At 54.8% G+C, this 20,586-nt stretch overlaps 1 protein-coding gene across 3 annotated transcripts in view; it reads left to right on the top strand.

Moving 5' to 3' along the window:
- The window catches only part of CAMK2A (calcium/calmodulin dependent protein kinase II alpha), a gene marked incomplete at both ends in the record, with an annotated part of 65,211 nt that extends 51,301 nt beyond the window's left edge, over nucleotides 1–13,910 (top strand). For 2 of the 3 annotated variants that reach the window (XM_081230927.1, XM_081230929.1), the window contains 4 exons: nucleotides 3,840–3,915; nucleotides 6,528–6,622; nucleotides 10,383–10,611; nucleotides 10,874–13,910. In XM_081230927.1, coding sequence (XP_081087053.1) covers nucleotides 3,840–3,915; nucleotides 6,528–6,622; nucleotides 10,383–10,611; nucleotides 10,874–10,877 — 404 coding nt within the window. Of the gene's footprint in view, nucleotides 1–3,839; nucleotides 3,916–6,527; nucleotides 6,623–10,382; nucleotides 10,616–10,873 lie in introns of those variants that run through there. The other variant, XM_081230928.1, reaches the window with a different exon arrangement.
- Between the last annotated feature and the right edge of the window lie 6,676 nt (nucleotides 13,911–20,586).

Genomic DNA, 20,586 nt, shown 5'->3' with positions numbered 1-20,586 from the left:
CTCACCCTCTGAGCTGCACGGGGTTCTGCCAGACTTCCTCCCCACCGCCCTATCTCCTCCTGGTCAGCTCCTTGAAAATTCAATTTCCTCTCCAACCCAAAGAGCTGCCTTAGAATCTGGGCAGAGACATTCTGGGAAATAACAGTCAGGAATGCTGATCTCATCTCAGCCTCCTCATACTGTGTGACCTTGAGAGAGTGCCTTAACCTCTCTGGAGCTTCAGCTTTCCCATCTAGAGCGGAGCCCTCCTGGTTGTCTGGGTGAACACCTGGCAGATGAGAAATGCCAGAGGGTGCCACTGAGCAGCTGCTGGATGAATCTTTCGTATAGCAATAGGTCTGCCAAGGGCATGGGAGGGGCTCAGAACCAGAGTGAATTTCTCCAGATTTAAGGAGCACCAGACCCCCAGATCTTTGGTCCCAGAGAATGAAGCTAGGGAGAGTCCTGCCTGCTAGGCTTCAATTGTTGGCAAACTGGGTGTCCTGAGTGGCTGGAGGCACTGTCTCAGGCTGCATTAATAGAGGTGTAGTGTCCAGAATTGGGGAGGGGATGAGTGCTACCCTAGACCTGATATTCTGCAATATTCAAGCCACATCAGGGATAGTGTGCTCACACTCAGAGAGGCAACTAAACAGCTTAAGTACCCTCGAAAATAGATGGCCAACTTGAGCCAGATCCTGCAAACCACATGTGGGAGGCCTTCAGCCCTGAGAAGAAAAGACTGGTGGGGGAAGGCACAGAGTCTGGAGAAGCAGGTACACACTGAAGGATCCCAGAAGGCAGACCAGAACTATAACTAGGGGCTTTTAGGGGGAGATTGCAACTTGAAAGAAGGAGGTGGATGCAAATGGCAAAAGCTGTCCAGCAGTGCGGTGGCCTACCCGGCAGGCTGCAAGCCCCAAAGTTCCAACCAAAACGGAACCATCATATATCAGGCTGCTGGGAATTGTCCCTGCCCGGGCTAGAGGCTAGAGACTGTCCACAGGGAAAACTTCCAATTCAGAGCTTTTCAGTGCTGATAATCACAGCGCTTGCTTATGGAGTGCCAGGCACTTCTCTCAGTGCTTTACATAATGCATCATTATTTACATAAGTGAGTTGATATAAAGGGCTTGGAACAGTAGCTGGTTCTGAGTGAGGACCATATGTGTGTTAGTTATTTTTATTGATATATTCTTAACTCAATCCTCAGAACCACCCTATGAGGTAAGTACTATTAGTAGCTCCATTATACATATGGGAAACTGAGGTAGGAGGAAGTATCTTGCCCAAGGGCACACAGTTACTAAGTAGCAGAGCCAGGATCCAAACGCAGGGGGTCTGGCTCCAGAATCCATGCCCTTGACCACTTGACTAGCCTCTCTGAGATGGTGGTGAGAAGCGGCCCACGGGAGACAGGGCATTAAACACGGGCTGGTGGAATGTCAAGTGGGAAGGGTTCTTAAAGCCGTGGATGGTTCTTAAAGCATGTGTATTCGCTCTGGATCATCACCCTGATTTCATGTGGGAGCAGCTGGAACGAGGTGTCTCCTGGTGGAGGTGGGTTTCTCCCCATCCTCAATCCCCAGCTTCCATGAAGGAGGGCAGAGTTGACCAGGAGGCCGGGCTGTTGGGCTCCTAGGGACAGAGGCCACCAGGCCACTTGGGCAATTCCAGGGAACAGGGCAAGGCCAGCAGCCCCAGACCCTGATTTGGTCCATCCGCTCATTCATTCATTCAAGCTGCCTCCGTCTCAGCCCCAGGCAAGGCCCCAGAGTCACCCGGCTGACCTCATGGTCTGAGACAGACCCGTTCCCAGCCCTGGTGATGCTTTGTCAAGCCAGGAGATAAAGAATGAGTGGCTCACTGCGATGACTGACATTGGAGATAGTAACTTCAGTGATGTTACGTCTACTGAGCTCCTACCATGTGCCAAGAGCTGCGCTGGGCACTGGTCCCTGCCCTGAGGGGCAGGTGGTGCGGGGAGAGGGAGATGGGCTTTGGAGCTGCACACTCTGCTCGGGGCGGTTGGTCCACTGGAGCAGACTGTTTCACCTGTTGGCTCCACGGTGACTGGAACTTGTCTCTGACCGGGAGGTGAGAACCACATGAAATTGTGCTGGGAGGCTTCAAAGATTCGCGGCTTGAGCACTGGTGGCAGTCACTCACTCCACAATGAATGCCTGGCCAGGCCTGCTCCAGGCTCCAGGGATCAGCGAGCCTCCACGGAGCTCATATTTGAGCTGCGGAAGAGACAAGCATGTGGGCCCAACACACCACGGAATGCGTTGGAGCTCCTGGGTCCTGTGGAAAAGGCCCTGGGCTGGGAGCCAAACTCTGCACCCAAAATGTTCTATGTCCTTGGGCAAGTCACACCCCTTACCAAGCTTCTGGTTCCCCAATGTTGGATAAGCAGGCTGAGTCCCTGTTCCCCAAGAGTTCTTGCGGCCTGGGTGTCCTGTGATTCTTTGTCCTCTGGGGCTGAGGTGAGCTCCCCAGTGTGAGGGGGGATGGGATGGCACCTGCAGTTGGTGAGGAAAGGGGCAGGGACAAGGCTTCCTCCAGGAGCCGTCTCCCTCCCGTGCTCCCAGCCTGAGAAATGGGCAACATGTCCACACGTCTCACCTGAGGCTGCTCCAGCAGGCCAGCTCACTGACCGGCTTGGAGGTTAGGCTTGAGCCTGGGGGAGGAAGGGAAGCAGGCCTGGCCCTGGGAAACCGCCTGAGGCTTCTGGGAGGAATGCCCTGCTGGGAGCCAGACATTTGGCTTCAAATTCCTTCATTGCTGAGGCTCGGTCTCCTCATGTGTCAGATGCGGGGAAACTGGCCTTGCCTCCCCCTACCCCCCAGGCTGTGAGGAGCAGATGCAGTAATGAATGTGTCAGGATACAGGAGGCAGCACTTACAGTGTGTACCTACTATGTGCCAGGCTCTGGTCCAGGTGCCTCAGGCACATCATCTCATCCCATGCTCATAACAACTCCGGGACGAGGGCATTGTCATCTCCATACAATGGACCAGAAAACAACCTTGTGCCCCACGGTTGCAGAGCTTGTAAAGACCTGGGCTGGGATTTAGAAGAAGCCTGTCTGGTACTGAAGCCTGGGTTCTTTACACAACTTGTTCAGCACTGAACGTATGAGAGGTGATGGTGTCCCCATTTTACAGATGGGAAAACTGGGGCTCAGAACATCACACACCTGATAAGAAAACTGATGTCTAATCCTCTACCAGGAAGACAGCAGCTGTTCGTGGTTTTTCAGTGGTGGACAGGGGTGGCCAGGTGTCAGCAACTGGGATTCATTCTGCCTAGAAAGTTCTGGAAGACTCAGTGCCTGATTCCTATAGGCACCCAAATGGGACAAAAACTGACTCAGACCTAAGGGATGAGTAAGCCCTAAGCCCTTCCTTAGTGGCCCCAGCTTGGACCACGGGGGAGCCCCTGGTTTGTGGTTGCTGGTGACAACCTCCACAGGTGACCTTGCTTGGATTCAGGTGGCAAAACAAAGTAATGGAGAAGCATATTTTGGAATCAAGACCTGGGTTCAAATCAGCCCTAGAGCCAGAGTCATGCATGCTGTTTGGAGGCAGAGGCTGTAAACTAAGACACTGGCTCTGCCCATTGTAGTTGAGGGAATTTTCACACTTTTTTTTTTCACCTTTCTGGGCCTCAGTTTCTTCTTCCATGAAATGGGAGTAATGATACCCAGGGACAGTGTGAGGATAAACGAGGCAATCTCTCTGAGGCCCTCAGGTGCCAGGACAGGGTCTGGTGCGTGTTAGGGGCTCAGGAAGCTGTGGTTGGTGCTGCATCCCAATCACTATTGCTATTATTTCTCTGTGTTCCCTCCTGCCTTACAGTGCGGAAACAAGAAATTATAAAAGTGACAGAACAGCTGATTGAAGCCATAAGCAATGGAGATTTTGAGTCCTACACGTGAGTCGGCTGGGTCCATTCTGCATGTCCCGCCTGGATTGTTGATCAGGGGGTGCTGATGGCTACCTTTGGGGGTCCTTGTCTCTGACCCTCCTTTACTCACTCTGCATGTGCTGTGAATCAGGCTGAACTCATATTTCTGGTTTGCCTTCAGACTTTATGCTTTCATTAAGCTTTCTGTTCACAATACTTGTCTATATCTCAGTCCTGCTCCTATCTTGTTCCCCAGGAGGAACTCCAACAAAACTCTTTTGCTTTCCCAAGGACAGAGCGGGTGGGTCTCCACCACAACATGGGCCTCCTCAGGAGATGAGCTGGGTCCTGCCACATGGGCCTGGGGCCTCACCCTGGACCTCCTATGACCTCAGATGGGCAGGAGCAGGCAGGAACCCATAGGGTTTGTACCTCCAGTGAGTAGGGGTGAGCAAAAGGACCTCCAGAAGGAATCTTACATCCTCTGGGGATAAGGCAGAATGCACAAAAATAGCATGATATGAAACAGGTGGTGTGAGACATCCTCTACACACCTGATCAGCTGTTGGAGGGGCAGCTGTGTGCAAAGGCTGGGCTGGAGCGCCCCATGGTGGCCACAGCCTTGCTGGTCTGGCCTGGAAGCAGGCCTTCCGCTGGCCTCCAGGAGAGCCAGGATTCTGGGCTGAGGCCTCAACATCTTGGCCAGAGCTAACGAGGCCTGGGCCTGAAGACCCCACATATGCTTTTCGGTGGACAAAAGCTGCCAACTAAGGGCAGAATGACCTTTGCCTATTGGGTTCAGGTGAGATGGGAATAACTGGGCTGGGCTTTGCTCCTCGGGCTGCCTGATCTTGGTTACCACTGTGTCCAGGAGCTGAAGTTTGTCTCTCAAAGGCTTGGCAGTCCAGGCACATCCTAACTGTGGGAGGGTTTCAGCAGCAGCAGGTGGCAAAGCCCCAGCCGTCTACTGATTATCTCTGGAGGAACAAGGATCTTGGAAGGTGCAGGTGTGAGATGGAGGCCGCTTGTATATGTGAGTGTGATGCACTTGCCCACACATGCACGTTTGTGACTGCGTGCACAAGGGGTGTGCACGTGTGCCCCTGCGGGTTGCATAAAAGCATGGAAATGCGCTGTTGAACAGGTTTTGCATCCGGTCCTAGAAAGAATTAAGTCAGCCATGGGAGAGCCCGAGAGTGGCTCTGGAAGGACACAGCCAGGGAGAAAGGGAAAGAGAGGTGGCTCCTATGGACCCCAAGCCTCCCACCTCTCTGATGTCACTTCCTCTGGCATCTGCAGCCCAATCTAGGTTCTCACCACTTGCCATGACCTCTGGGTCATATGGTGCCGAGTCTGGCCCTGCGTCACCCTGGATAAGCCCCTTCGTCTCACTGAGCCTCAGTTTCCCTACACGTACAATGGAATTGGAGCAGAGGGTCTCTGAGTCCCTTCAGAGGCAGGGACACCCGGAGACCCTCTGGAGAAGGACTCCTCTTGGCCGGGGGCTGCTTAGTCTTCCAGACGGTCAGGGCTCAGACCCCCAGCCTTAGAGGATTCTGGATCTGGAAGGGTCCCGAGCAACCCATATGGTCTGAGCACAACCCCCCAGCTCCTGGCTAATCCATCTGGAGAATCTGAGGTCCTGAGTGGAGAAGCGAGTTGTCTGGAGTCACAGAGGCAGGGCAGTCAGGGCAGAGCAAGGGCAGAGCGCCCTGCACTCCCCACGGCATCCAGCGCAGACGATGCTGGCCCAATGCCCTCCTCCACTGTCTTCAGTCCCTCCCCGTGGCAGGATCTTTGCTTGGCCTGGGGTGCTTCCTGTCCCTGGCTTCATTGTCATCATCACAGGGGTCCATGTTGTGTTACAGAAGATCCCAGAGACCTCGGGGTGGGGGAGACAGTTTTTTCCTTCCTCCGTCTGGCTGTCAGGGTCTCCCAGAAAACAGACCTGGGTGGGAGCACTGAGCCGAAAATGCAGAGCAGTGGGCCTCCTCGGCCATGCCCTGTGCTCCTTCTTCCCAGGCATCACTTCTTGGAATGCTGTTATCCTCACCTTACAGAAGAGGAAAGTGTGGCTCACCAGGAGGGCTGCTGCCAACAATAGGGCAACTTTGTTTAAAGTAGCAAAACGCACTCCCTCCAGGGACACACCTGCTTGGTGAACAGAAGTTGCTTCACTTTAGTGAAGGAAAATGTCTCCCCGCCCAAGGAAGACCATTTAGGAAAAGTCCTCTCTGGATGGATCTGCTGCCCTGGGCGGGGGATGTAATTTGGAGAGGAGTGTACAGGCTGAATTATCCCCGCCGGCGCCTCGGGGCAGCGAACAATGCACGACATTCATGGTGCTCTTGCTTAGAGAGGTTAAGCCCCTTGCTGGGGGGGTCTCATAACCTGTAAGTGGCAGAGCCACGACCTGGACCCAGGCTTCCCAGTTCTCAGTGGCACTAGCCAGTCAGCAATGCCCCACACTGTAACTGGACCAGCCCTGTCCCATCCGCCAACCTCACTGATCCTGTGAGGTGGGTGCAGTCACTTTTACTTTACAGGCTTGCCTTCCCGGGGTCCAGGCCCCTGGAATTTAGAGGGGGGCGCCCGAGACGCCACCCTAGCCCATCTTTCCTCTAACTTCCTCCCCCCAGGAAGATGTGTGACCCCGGGATGACAGCCTTCGAACCCGAGGCCCTAGGGAACCTGGTCGAGGGCCTGGACTTCCATCGATTCTATTTTGAAAACCGTGAGCAATCCCTTCCCTCTGGGCTGCCTGTTGTCTGCTCTTTTCCGTGTCCTGCCAGATGGCACAGCAGGGTGACGGGCAGGGCCCCCGGGGCAGCTCAGGAGGCAGCGAAGAGGAAGGTCCTGTGTGGACAGGGGTTGGTACCATCTTGGCTCCCTCTCCGAACCCTGGACCGTCCAACGCCAGTGGCTGCGGATGGGGACTTGGGATAAGCGTGACAAGCCCTCCCAGCCCTCGCCTGCCCATGACCCTGGTAGGGCCTGGGGAAGACCTTTCTTCCCTTTCTACAGATAAGGGAGCCTTCCCACCAGGGCACACCCCCAAGTTACAGTCACCTGAATTCCTGCAGCCACCCCAGCTGCCCAGCTGGTCGCAAGCTGGCGCATGGGTTGTTGTTGTGCAGGTGCCCCCGTGGGTGGGCAATCTGGAGAAGGAGCGGACCAAGCTCACACTGCTGTGCCCTGCCTGTTTGTCTAGGTCTCTGTCCGCATGTCTGTCCTTCCCGGGCCTCTCCTTTGCAGGAGAGACCCTGGCAGCTTTGCAACCCGGGGCTGTCAGGGGGCTGAGGCTGGGCCTGACCTAGGGCGCTTTCTGCCTGTGTCTGTGTCTCACCTTGGCCAGGGGTCAGACGGGGACGAACCAAAGCACACACAGGTTAGACTCCTGCAGCTCAGGACCCAGAGGGAGGCCCTGAGAAGTGGCACATCCAGGGTCCCCCAGAGGGAAGGCACGTACCACCAAGGTTATGCTAGGTGATTTCCGGTGCATGTGGACACCAATTGAAACAGCATTGGTGCACACAGTGAGAAAGTTTGTCCCTTTCTGAATTCTCTTTCAGTACATCCGGCTCCGCCAAGAGGAAAGGGTCAGTTTAATGCTAGTCTGTCTTAAGCACCTAATGCTTTCTAACTCACCTCATTATCAAAAAGAGAGTGGTCTCAGGCTCAGATCCTTGCAGGCAAGAGCATGGAGCTAGGATTACATAACTTGATTTCATTTTAACTGGACTTATTATTAAAATTGTATTCTGTGAGACTGGTTATTCATTAATGATTGTACGAGAAAGTTTTCTTTTAAAATAAATTCATATAAGTTAATAAAGTGAATCAACTTAAGGAAATATTTTCATAAAGTAAGTACAGGTAGATGGTAAAAATAAAGGTGATACTTAAGCAACTGAAGTTGGATCTAGTCGAACTCTTCACTGTACAGAGGTCCAGAGAAGGGAATGACTTGTCCAAAGGAACCCAGAAAGTTGGTGGCAGAACCCGGTCCTGATTCTCTCCATCGCCTCCTTCCTTCCCCGTGCTCCCCCCTCACCCGGGCATTAGTGTCCCCTAGATGGACATTCCTCTCCTGCCTGCATGCAGTCTGATGGAAGCTTGTAGAGTATGAGGGCTTAAGAGCATCCCCAAGAAGCCGTGAAGAAGGAAGTTGCATTTTCCCTTGACAAATCAAACTCTGATTTTCTAAGGCTAGCAATGCAGATAGAATGTGAGGAGAGGTGGCTGGACCCCACCATCCCCATCACCCTGGGGTTCCCATGATCACCATGGCCACCTCTATACTCGTCTGTCCTGGGGGGTGGGGGGCACTGGTTCCCCAGAGAATTCCACAATCCCCACAGAGCAGAGACCAGGCTGAACCGGCTCTGAAGACTGAGGGATGGCAAAAGGGAAAAAAAACAGACGGCTGTGCTAGCCATTGATCTGCATCCTGGCAGTGAGCCCCATCACAGCACCAGCCCCCTGGACTCTGGGCTTGGACACCTGGTCACATCAAAGGACCCACAAGACCAAGACCCAGAGTAACTGCCTGCCCTGGGGCAAGTCCCACCCTCCTGCCTGTTTTTTCCTGCTGGAGGACCTGGCCCTTTCTCCCATTCTATCCATGAGGGTAGAAAATGGAAGCCTAGAGTCTGTTCAAAAGATACCACATTAGGGTGGCCATTGCTTTACAAATGACCCTCAGGACCCTAGCCCTGGCAGACAACAGTAAGGCCCAGTGCCCTCAACAATGCTAAGCTCTGTTTGCCCCTTTGGAGATTGTTCTAGATTGTCCTAATTTAGACCCACCTCGAGACTGACTTCTTTTAGGTTCTACTGCATTTCTTTCAGAAACTGACCTAGCTTTGGACAAGTCCGATTGCTTCTCTGGACCTCAGTTTCCAGGTCTGCTAAATGGATGCATTGAACTAGACAGTGTTGAGGTGCCTCCAGCCCCAGATGCTGTCAAGGCTGCTTATGGAGGCCTCCTTGCATTTTGTGGGAGGGCCATGGGGTGACCTGTGACCTCTAACCTTGAGGTCACCCCCAAGCCTATAACACAAAAACTCTGCACTCTCTCTGTCCAAGAGCCCAGAACTGTAAAAGTCTCTTAGTCTACATATCTAAGACTCAGTGATTTTGAGTCATTTATCCAAAGCCTGGGTATAGTGTGATTGTAATGTTTAGGGGTGGATACTATTGGATGCTTTCTGAAGTGCTGGAAAAAAAATTTATTTTTACATTTTTCAGGAAATCAGTGGTTCACAAACCTGTCTGGACATCAGAATCAGAGGATGGGGGAGGGAGAGGGGGAGAGGGAGCTTTCTAATATTATAGATTCCTGAACTGGCAACTCCAAGGGTGGGGCTGGGCAGTCTGTATTTTAAATCAGCTCTCCATGGATTCGGATACATTTGGGCTACACTAAGCAAAGGCATGAGGCTTCCTCTGAAGCCCAAGATCCTGGTGACCCTTGTCTAGTCCCTCCCTAGGCCATTGTCTCTCTGTGCTTTTCTTTTCTATCTTGCTGAAAACATTGAGAGTTCCTAGAACCAAGATGATGATGATGATGATAGTGATGAAGATGATAATAATAATAGTAATATTTCACATAGAGAGAGCTGGTTTCTGGTACTTTTGTCAGTTCTATCATGATTACAAGAGCTATGCATTGCCCTCTAACTCTGAAAAGTTCCATGACTTCACCCCATCACCACCAACACCATCCTTATAATTCCAAGATTCTAAGATTATACAATTTTAATATTCTTCAAGTTTCCATCATTCTACATGTTGAGAATAGAGGTGGCAAATGAGGGACCCACAAGCCATAGCTGGACTACACATGTTTCATGTGGTCTGTATGATGTTTTAAATTTGAATTTGATGCCAATAATTAAAAATGAGGCATTCGACATAAAAATCCAGATTTCTAGATTCTCTTGAAAAACCAGATGTGGCAACACGGGTCCCACTTACATAGCAAACACCAGGGAAGCTGTGTGCAGGGCACCTCCATAGAAGGGACATGGCGCCCTATTCACCACAGTCTCCACCACTCCCTATTGTCCCCCTGACCCAGAGACAAAGGGTCCATCGTCATTTAGCGTCTTATACCCAGTTCAGCCTCCTTGTTGATGTACTCTCCTGGCCTCTACAGGGATCTGGGTTGAGACTCTGGTGTAAGCTCACTTGATTCTCCATTCACCTGCATGTCTGAGATACTATGCTTCGAAACTTCCATTCCCCTGCATTTGAAGAAGTCAGCTTGTCTTGAAGTCCACTGTATCTCAGCTGGGATATGAGCTTGTCATCTACAAGTTCTGCTTTCACTCCCAGGAAGCTGAGCCCTGTCACAGAGCCCCACTCTTCGGGAAGCAAGGCAGGCAGAGGTGCCTCTGCTGAGAGGGTTGCTGAGAAGTGGGGAAGTGAAGGAAGCGAGGCAGGAGGCCCCCGGGTGCGACCCCTCTGCCCCCTCCCATCCCCGCCTGCAGTGTGGTCCCGGAACAGCAAGCCTGTGCACACCACCATCCTGAATCCCCACATTCACCTGATGGGTGACGAGGCGGCCTGCATCGCCTACATCCGCATCACGCAGTACCTGGATGCGGGCGGCATCCCCCGCACGGCCCAGTCGGAAGAGACCCGCGTGTGGCACCGCCGGGATGGCAAATGGCAGATCGTCCACTTCCACAGATCTGGGGCGCCCTCCGTCCTGCCCCAGTAAGAGCCCCTCCTTCCTGCCATCTATCATTCAGGGTAATCTAAAGGAACGGGGTGGTGCCAGTCTGGAGATGGTACACATTGGGGAACCCGGCGGCTGGGAAGACCACAGGGAGGAGATCAGGCCTGGAGGTCCCAGGGGGTGAGGGGGAAGAGCTGGGGGGACCCACAGGAGGCAGCTTGAACTCCATCCAAGGAGGTGGGCAGGGTGGGTGCCCTCAGAAGCACCCACGTTACGCACCGCACATACCATGTCTTACAGCTGAAGGACCAGGCTGGGGGCACCGTACCGCAGAGATCCACCGTTCGTCCGTGGAATGTGGCTGCTGGTTCTCCCACTTGGATTTTGCTGGAATTCCCCCAATCACATCATCCCACCACCACCACCATCACCGTCACCTTCATACCCGTGTCAAGAAAACCTGCCTGTTCGCAAAAGCCATCATGACTTCAGAGCAAATGGCGACATCTCCCCGTCACCAGCCGTCCCCTGCCAGGGCAGGGCTTCCTCAGGCCCACGGTGCCCTGGGTGCTGGACCCGAGGACCCCCCCGCCTCCAGCTGTCATTGGCCTGGTCTTGCCTTGGCTGTAAGCCACAGTGCCCAGCTGTGTATTCATCCAGGGGCTGGGGAGGAGGGGCGGAGCTGGGAGGAATGTGGCATCCGCCAGATCCTCTCCCTGATCTCGCCTCTTCCGGGCTCCTCTAGGGAAGGGCCGAAGAATGCCCAGTCCCCCAGCCAACCTCCCCCGGGGGAGAGGGGGAGAGAGGAGCAGATGCCAGGAGCCTCTCGCCTCAAACTGCCTGCCTTCCTAACTCTTCTCCCATCCTGTCCTGCCCTCCTGCTCTCCAGCCGACCCTCCTCCCTCAGTGTGGGGAGCGCGATCCTCTCAGGGTGCCCCCACTTCTTCCCTTTCTCCTCCTGCTGATGTTTACTTCCAACACTAACTGCCCATTCCACCCTTCCATCAGGCCCGGAGAATTCCAGCTTCATCACATCCAAGGGAGAGAATCTGATTGCCTTTGGGGGGCAAAAGAAAACAGCATTTAGGTATCACTTCTACTTGGACCGCATGCCTTTTTATAGCCAAACTTCTGTGTGTTTTGTAAATGGATTTTGCGTTAATGGATATTTATGTAATAACTAGACCTCTCAAATTGGTGAGAAGGTCTGGGTTGGGAAGGGAGGTGGGAAGAGGGCTGAGGGGTATTTTTTTCTGTTCTTGTTTTTTTTTTGTCATCGCTGAGATGGACTTTGTCACTTGTGGTTATCTGGGGCTAAGGTGGACTCAGCCCCCGGGGGAAGGATCTCTCTGACATTTCAGTCCCTAGGTTCCTTTGTGGACTGGAGAAGCATCAGGGCTTAGTGCTGACGAAGGAACAGCAAATCAGGGCAGAGAGAGTGGGGGAAGCTGTCAGGGTGGCAGTACCTGGATTTTACCTTGCTTGCCTCCCAAACTGGGGTCCTTACTACCGTGCTTCCCTGGATTTCATCCCCCACATCTGCACACCCCCCTCAGCACCCCCCACCCAGCTCTGGGGGGTTTACGAGCATGTGTCTTCATGCGGGTCCAAAAAGAGCACTGGGATTTCTTCTCTTCACACCTCCTCCTGCAGCTGTGGGTTTGCATCTCTTTCTTTCTTTCTCTTTCCCTCTTCCCTTGGGATTGATTCTGATGTGGAATGCCTTGGTACATCCACAAGGATCTACTGTCTGCACTGTTTTTCTTTGCATGACTTTATATGCAGTAAGTATGTTGAAAAAAAAAAGAAAAGAAGAAAAAACACTCAGCAAAACCAACCTACATGTTTTGGACAAAAAAAAAATAGAGGTTGTATTCTCAGTGTCCGACTCAGAATTATGTTGCTGCCTTTCTGTGCTTTTGGCCTCTGTGTGGCCGTGTTTTGCCAGGATGAGATACTTTCCCCTCTGGAGGATTTTAGGGGAGGAAGAGCCACATCCCCAAAGATTCGGAGGAGTCCCTGATTCCCCCAAACCTCTGGGGAATCCTGGGTGTTGAGTGGAGCCGGACTGGTGGGGATGTGACCCAGGACTTTCTGAGTTTTCCCCAAGCATGAGCTGTCTGCTGGGCCCATTCTCAAGGGTTCCTGCCCGTGGGACAGGTGAGGCAGGCTGGGTGGGGGCCGTAGGCCAGGAGAGAGGCTGCCCAGCCCTCCTGGTCTCCAAACTGGTCGATCACTGGCCTCTATCCTTGGCAGAGACCCTGCTGCCAAGGCCCGGGCGGGCATTTGGCCTGCCCCAGGTCCAGAAGGCTTCCCAGTAAGGCCCAGTGACCCTAGCGCTCCAGCAGCCAAACCGCCTGCCTCCCTTGCTATCTGCCAGCTCCCACAGCCATCCCCAAGCCAAAGGTGAGGGGTTGCTGCCATTACCAAGGCAAAGTCTGGTCCTTCCTTCAGCCTCAGTTTCCCCCTCCATTAAAGGGGTTAAATATTCCTGCCCAGCCTGTGTGGCAGGGCTGATGGGGGAATCAAACAGGATGGTGAGGTGAAGCCCAATACGCCCATGAGAATTGACAGTGTGAGTCACTGGCTGGACTCCTGTTCTTTTCTGGGCCTGGCCAGTCCCCACTCCTTCCCCCGCCTGCCCCTCATCCTCCTCTTTGGTGCCTGTCCTCTGCTAATCAGCAGGGGACTGCGGGGGAAAGAGCCACAGTTTGGGGGTTATTAGGATTCCATTCCCAGCTCTGACCAGACTTGCCATGTGACCTTGGGAAAGTCCTTTCCCTGCTCTCCCCTCGGTTCCAGAGGGAGCTGAGCTGAAGGACACCAGTGTCCTGCCTTTCATCTGCTGACGCACCTCCTGTCCACTGTGCCCCTCTCTGGGTGCCAGAGAAGTGGAGGCCGGTCCCTACCCCAGGCCAAGATGGCCCCACTGTGAAGGTCAAGCCTGTGGGTGCGCAGCCAGCCGGTGTGGACCACAGGGCACCGGTGTGATCCCAAAGCAGAAGGCAGGGGAGACTGGCAGACAAAGCGCGGCCCAGAGCCCAACCCCACCAGACAGTCAAACATCCTGCAGATGCAAAAAATCCAGACCTAAGACAAGTCCTAGGCTCCAGCATGCAAACACATTAACGGGAAAGCATTCTCCCGGGTGTGCGCCCAGCAAGCGCTGATCCTGACCCCTGGCCTCCTGTCTCCCGTCAAAGGGAGACCCTTTTGGGGATGTATTTGCCAGACTCCCTGTGCTGGCTTCTTTGTTACTATTTGTTTGGGGTTTTGTTTCCGTTCTTCCTTTTTTAAAATATGTGGCTGTGAACTTGAATGACCACTGCTCAAACTTTCTGCTATTGTGGGGTTGGGGGGAAGAAGGGGTGTCTGTTTTATTCTTGGTGTTTTCAGTGCAATAAATAGCTACAAACTTCTGTGCACTGGCTGTCTCTCTGTCTTGGTCAAGCAGGGCACTGGGAGAGTTCATCAGCTTCCGGTTCTAGTTCTTGGCATTTGCAAAATGAAGGCCCAGGTCTTCATTTTGATTGGACTAACTTGGTCACGTGCTTAAGTCTGAGCCAATCACTGTGGGATTATGCCTGGACCACGTGCCCCAGCCTTAGAGCCTGGGATGGGGTTGGCTTCCTCTCAAGCACATAGAGTGCCCTTAAAAAGAGCAACGGGTAGGCGTGAGTTGCCTCCAGTGGCCAACAGCAGAGTCTCCCTCGGGGGCCTGGGGCAAGGCTCTTCTCCTCCGGGCCTTGGTTTCCTTGTATAATGAGGAGGTTGTTCCAGAAGAAGTCCCTCCCCACCCATTCTCTTTCCTCCTGCCCAACCTCACAGGCAAGCCCCCAGGCCTCAGAGCCCCTGGAGAGGGGTTTGGAGAATGTCAGAGGGGGAGGAAGGGTCTCTTTACCCACAAACTATCTGTGAAACTAGTGTCGGGGGCAGTTTCACCTGTGCTGGGGCTGGTGCGAGGGGTGGTGGACTGGCTTTATTGGAGGAAGGGAGGCCACTGCTGCATTAGAGGCTAGTGTGGTTCCCTGAGCCCAAGCTGCTCAGGCTGGGCCAGGGTGGTGATGCAGAGGCTTTGGCCCCCTCAGGCCATGACAGGGTGACCAACCATCCCGTTTGCTGACATGGAATTTTCAGTGCGAAACCTGACAGTCCCAGGCAAAACAGACGAGTTTCTGACTGTAAGCCATGCCCCCCCACCCACCTAAGAGGCCTGATTCCACAAGATTGGGGGGTTGTGACTTCTGGAGCCTGTGGTCCTCTCCAGACCACGCTATGGGTGTCTGGGCTCCAGAATTCCCACGCCAGCTGCTTCCTGGGTCTGTCCTGCCTGCTGGCCTGTGAGGAGGCCAGGGGGCGTGTCTATGGGGCATGTGCCCCTCACACACGTGAGGACCTTGGCAGTAAGGCTGAAAAGCACAAGGAAGCGGGTCGCAGAGGGACCTAAGGCTTTCATTTGCACTCTTGCCCTGGAGCATGGCACGGCAGCGCCAGGACTGCTTGGACTTGAGCCTTCAGGCGCCTTGGATCTCCCGCCTGGGCAGCAGGAAGGACTTGAGAGCTTGGGCTGCCATTGCAGGCACTTGTCGGCAGGTGGCAGCCCAGGAGCAGGTTACAGGAGGTCCAGGGTTCTGTGTGCCTGCGAAGCTCTGGGAGCTCCCAGTAGACCTCAGGAAGTATCCTTTACCTCGCAAAGTGCCAGCTCCACTTAAAGCACTATTATTATCTACAGAGGCACGATCCTTTACAGTTCACAAAGTGCTTTCACGCCTCTTACCCCAGTTACAACAGCCCTATTTTGAAGATGAAGAAAATGAGGCTCAGAGGTAAAGAGGCTTCTTGCAAGACAGAGAGCCGGGACTCAAACACGCAGAGCTCTATTCTCTCCAGGCCCCTGGTCTGTGTTTCCCCATCTGTGGATAGCCAGCAAACAGTGGCTGGGATTCTCAGGAACCCCATCTCCTTGACCCCTATCCCTTCCAGCCGCTGCCTCATCTCTTAGTGGTCTACACCTGTAGTCTCCACCTGTTCACTGCCCATTTACTCCAGAACTCACTGCAGAGGGCTGGTTTCCCTCTTATTCCTTGCTCAGTGCATAGCAACGCCTCCGCACCCTTCAGGACACAACTGCGGTACCTTCTCCGGGAAGACCCCGCCTCCTTCCCAGCATGCACTGCGTTAGGTCCCTCCATGAGCTCCGCGACCTCCTCTACCCACCTCGCCAGAGCTTGCTGGTTTGAAGTCACCTGAGCAAGTGTCTACATAACCGTGTGCTCCTTGAAGGCGGTCAGCACTTTGTCCACGCTCAGGATGCACGCAGCAGGTATCATCATCCTTGCCCCGGGGTAGACCCCTGACAAATGTGTGCTGCTGGAATGTGTGTACACCTGACCTCGTTTATACGCGCTCTCACAACCCTCAGTTCACCCCCCTGCTGGGCACTACTATTCTCTTCATTCCATGAACAAGGGGACGGTGGTGCAGAAAGTGAAGGCAGCACTTGCCTGAAATGGCCCAGGGAGGGAGGGAGGTGAGACTCAGAACAGGAACCACCCCGAACACCTGCTAGGGCATGCGGCAGACGGGCTGGGCTCAGAGGGGGACCCAGAGATGAGCTAGCTTGTCTCCTGTCCCCAGGAATCCCTGATGCCACCCCAGAAAGTGAGAACCGGCATTCAGGGTGGGCTGGGATGAGGGCTGGCCCTGGTGCGAAGGTTGTGGGAGCTAGAAGAAAGAGTAGAAGGGCCGTGGCAGTGACTGGGGGTTCTGGAGGGGATTTGTGTGGATGCTCAGCAGATTGAGATGTGGCGGAAGAATGCAGGCAAGAGCCAGGCTGAGAGCCCAGAACAGTGGGTCAGGTAGGGGGGAGAAGGGGGCCAGAGGTGTCAGAAGGCCGAGAGCGCCCCGAACCTGCCGTGCTGGAGGTGTGCCTTTCCAGGGCATGGGTGGGTCCCCAGCAATGGAAATGGCCTTTCCCAGACCAGGGCCATAGTATATCTTTTAGGAAACATCCCCCAGCAGGCGCTGGGAGTGTTTGCAGAGGGCAAGGTGGGGCAGGTCCAGTCCTGTGGGAATGGCCCCCCTCCTTTCCTTCCTCCTGGGATGAGCCCCACCCTCCCTTCTCCACCTGGGCTCGCAAAGGTCTCAGAGGCCACTTCCCTCTGGGCGGCTATCCCTTCCAGGGCCTTGGGCCACAGCAGATGGTGAATGGAGTTATCTAGAAGTGGACTATCTCTTCCCGCAAGAAAAAGGGGGGGGGGACTATCATCATTCTCTCCCAGTGTGACCTTGGGTGTGTTACTTTCCCTCTCTGGACCTCAGTTTCCTCATCATTACAGCAACAGGGGGCGAACCCATGGGCCCCAAATACATACGGGAACTCGGCTGGCTACTCAGAATCACCCGGGAAGTTTGCTAAAAATACAGATACTTCAGGCTCCACCCTCAGGGATTAGGAAACGCTGGACTGGGCAGGGCTCCAGGCAGCTGAAATCTTAGCAAGGACCCAGTTTGGGAATTCTGTGTTGAGCACCCCCTTCCCCGGTTCCCACAGTCACACTGGCAGCTGGAAGATCCAGTTATCGGCAGGCCCCACCCCAGCCTTCCCGCTTCCCCATCCTTCTCCCCTGACTCAGCTAGATCAATATTGACCATCGGCTCCTCCCCTGCCTCTGACTCCCGTCACCCCAAGCCCCCAAACTCTCTGAGACCCTGACCCTGGCTCAGCAGAATCAAGGTCAAAGCAAGGCTTTTGGCCCGGAGGATTTTATTCCTGTCCCACTCCCCCTAGCCCCACCCCACATCCTCCACCTCTGACTGGTTTGGCAGGGCATCCCAGCTCACTGCAGAAACCATCAGGGCTCCTACTCATAACTCCATCCTGCAAGAGGGGACAAGCCCTGAATCTGGCTCCAAAGAGGTGGTGCTCCCCCTGTAGCTCTCCACAGCATGGTCACTGGCAAAAGCCTGAATTGGGCAAGCAGGGGCACAGAGCTCCCCTCTGCCCACGGCTCTCCCTCCAGCCACCTCTGTGGGGCACAACACGGTTCCTGTCCAACCCATTCATCTTACTGATGGGGACGCTGGTCTAGCCTCCAAGGCACTTGCCATGGAGCTGGAAGGTGCAAGCCGTGGGCTCCGTCTTGGCCCGTCTCTGGCTCCAAGCACACCACCCCCACCCTCCTTCCCCCGGGGTTGGTTGGTTGGGGGAGCGGGCTAGGCCTGTTTCTTTATTTGTACAAGGGAGAGCAGGCTCTTGAGAACCATGACACCTGGAGAATTTCTACATGCCACGTTTTAGGTTAAGCATTCTGATCATTTTTTTTAATATGCATCAAGCAGCTATATTACCTCATTTAATCCCCTGCCAGGGGAAAGTTATTCTCCCCATTTGACATCTGAGGACACCTGGGTTCAGAGAAGGGCAGTAGATTCAGCTGGTCACACAGCCAGTGAGCAATGGAGTTGAGATTGGGCTCTGACCAGCGGATGTCCAAGTCCTCCTGGGCTGCTACCCACCCCAATACTCAAAGGGATACAGCGCACAGATGCTGTGGGCTTTAGTGGGAAAAGACGTTTTTCCCCCAAATGAAAAGTGATCCTGGATGGGGGCGCCGGGAGGAGGCCTCCATGTGGCCAGAGGGGGCGGGCTGCTGCTCAGTCCTGGGGGAGGTCAGGCAGCAGGAAGTCAGGCAGACGTGCTGTAGGGGTGCTGACCAAGGCTCCGCGGGTGGGAGGCGGCTCTGGATGCCCTTCCAGGGCAAGACCAGCGTCAGCGAGGCCTCAGGCCCCAGAGGGAGTGGTCTGGAGCTCAAGGAGCCAAACTTTCCATGAGCCACTAGCAAAAAATGAGTCTGGAGAACAGTGTCCACCGCAGACCCGGAGGCTCTGCAACCCGGGTCACGTGGAATTCGGAGGGGCTGGGACTGCCTTAACTCTTCGCTCGCCGTCCCCAGAGCCACCAAGATACTGCATTTAGATTGATGCTGCATCCATTGTGCGAAGCTGTGAACTGGCACTGTGGGTCCCCAAGGCCACACAGCCAGGAGGGGCAGAGCAGGGAGTGACCCTGGGTCTGTGTGGCTGAGCAACACACCCGCCCCCCATGGTGCCCTACTGCTGCCCCAAGCACTCGGGGGTCCAGAGAGCGTGATGTAAGGGTCTTAACTGCACGGAAATTAAACGGGTCGTCTCAGAACACCGTGAGGGCTGTGCGGGCTGGGCTGGGCAGGGGTGGGTTGCCAGGGCTCACCAGATGTAGGGCTGAGCCAGCCCCCCTGAAGACCCCAGGAGTCCATACCTGGGGGTGATAAAGACTGTATGGAGGGGCTTCCCTGGTGGCGCAGTGGTTGAGAGTCCGCTGCCGATGCAGGGGACACGGGTTCGTGCCCCGGTCTGGGAAGATCCCACATGCCGCGGAGCGGCTGGGCCCGTGAGCCATGGCCGCTGAGCCTGCGCGTCCGGAGCCTGTGCTCCGCAACAGGAGAGGCCACAGCAGTGAGAGGCCCGCGTACCGCAAAAAAAAAAAAAAAAAGACTGTATGGAGGTGGGACCTGAAAGGATGGACAGGATTCCGATGGGTAGATGGAGAAGGCACTGGGTCAGGGAACCTGGGCCTATTCAGGGAACCATGCAGAGAGGAACTTGGCGGGGGTGGTAGAGGGGGCAGGGCCTACTGAGAACCAAACACCAAGATAACCAGCGGGACCCCCGGTGTTATCTGTGGACCCTAACTTGACCTTGGGAATATGGCTGCCCTAATGGTGTGGCCTCTCTCTCCTCTGCCCCACCCCCACCGCCATTTGCTCTCACAGATCATAGGCTGGAAGTCACGGCAGATGGTCCATGGCCCCACCTCAGTGCCTCTCCGTCTCTGATGACTCCCAGAACAGGAATGGAGGGCCCCAGGTCACCCCTCCGCCACACCCCAGCCAGGCACATCCACTGCCTCCCGGGGCCCCCCATCAGCCTCCCAGGGTCAGGGGTCCATGGACACAGAGATTAGCGAAGACAGGAAGCAGAGCGCTGAGCGGGGGTGGGGAGCCCTGGGCCTGGCTTCAGCTCTAGGCCACTCTCACCGTGGATCCCCAGGCAAGCCCTGCCTCTTGACTGCTAAGCCCCTAATTCTGCAGAGCTGTGCGCCTGCACTGAGAGGCCAACAGGAGGCCCTAATTGAGCCATGCTCTTTTACACTTTCTGAATCAGTTTCCCACACTTAAAAATGGGAAATGTCTCATGAAAATCCAGATTTCCCTCTTCTCTTAAAAAGCCAGGATATCTGGAGACCTGGGCCCACACTTCTGAGGGGTAGCTCCCCCTTAAGAGAGGCACCATGCCTTCTTCTCCAGTTCATCACAGTCCCCACCAGGCCCTCTTGTCTCTCCAATAGTCACTAAGGGTCAGATGCCTCTTACTCTCCCACTTAAACCCACAGCTTTGCTCGCCGGGGTTCCCTGCCTGGCCCTGTAGGCACTTGGGTTTGGCACCTGCTGGGACATTCTAGGATTCCAGGCTGGGGTTCTACTCCAGACAGGGCTGATGTCTCCTGTCCGATGCGTACTGTGCTGTCAGGGATGCCTCCAGCTGTGGGTCCCTGGTCCTTAATCAGCTCCCACTGCAATCGGGGTCTGGCTGGCATCTGGTATGAGGCAGGGAGATCTGAAGTCAATATGGGGATCAGGATGGGAGCAGTAGGGAGATGGCATGGGCAGCAGAAGCAGCAGGAGCGCGGGGCAGCTGGAAAGGCCGTCGGAGCAGCGGAAATGGGAAAACCAGGACAGACTGGAAGACTGGGCCAGGGAGGACAGTCCAGCAACCGCAGCGGCAGGGCGGTGACCAGGGAGAGCGCCTCGAGGCAGGAGGAAGTGGGGCGAGGGAGGTGAGGCTGGAGGAGCTGAGGCTGGTGGAGTCTGTAGATGCCTAGAATCCTCCAACTGCAGACTCGGAATCTGGGAAAAGAAAAGCCTAGACTCCTAGGATCCTCCACTCCTGACTTCCAAGATGCAGGGCTACAG

This window comes from Mesoplodon bidens, assembly GCF_964165515.1.
Source record: "Mesoplodon bidens genome assembly, chromosome: 4".
Classification (NCBI taxonomy): Eukaryota; Metazoa; Chordata; class Mammalia; order Artiodactyla; family Ziphiidae; genus Mesoplodon; species Mesoplodon bidens.
The sequence above is the reverse complement of the archived record's forward strand: the minus strand, read 5'-3'. Positions and strand labels throughout refer to the sequence as shown.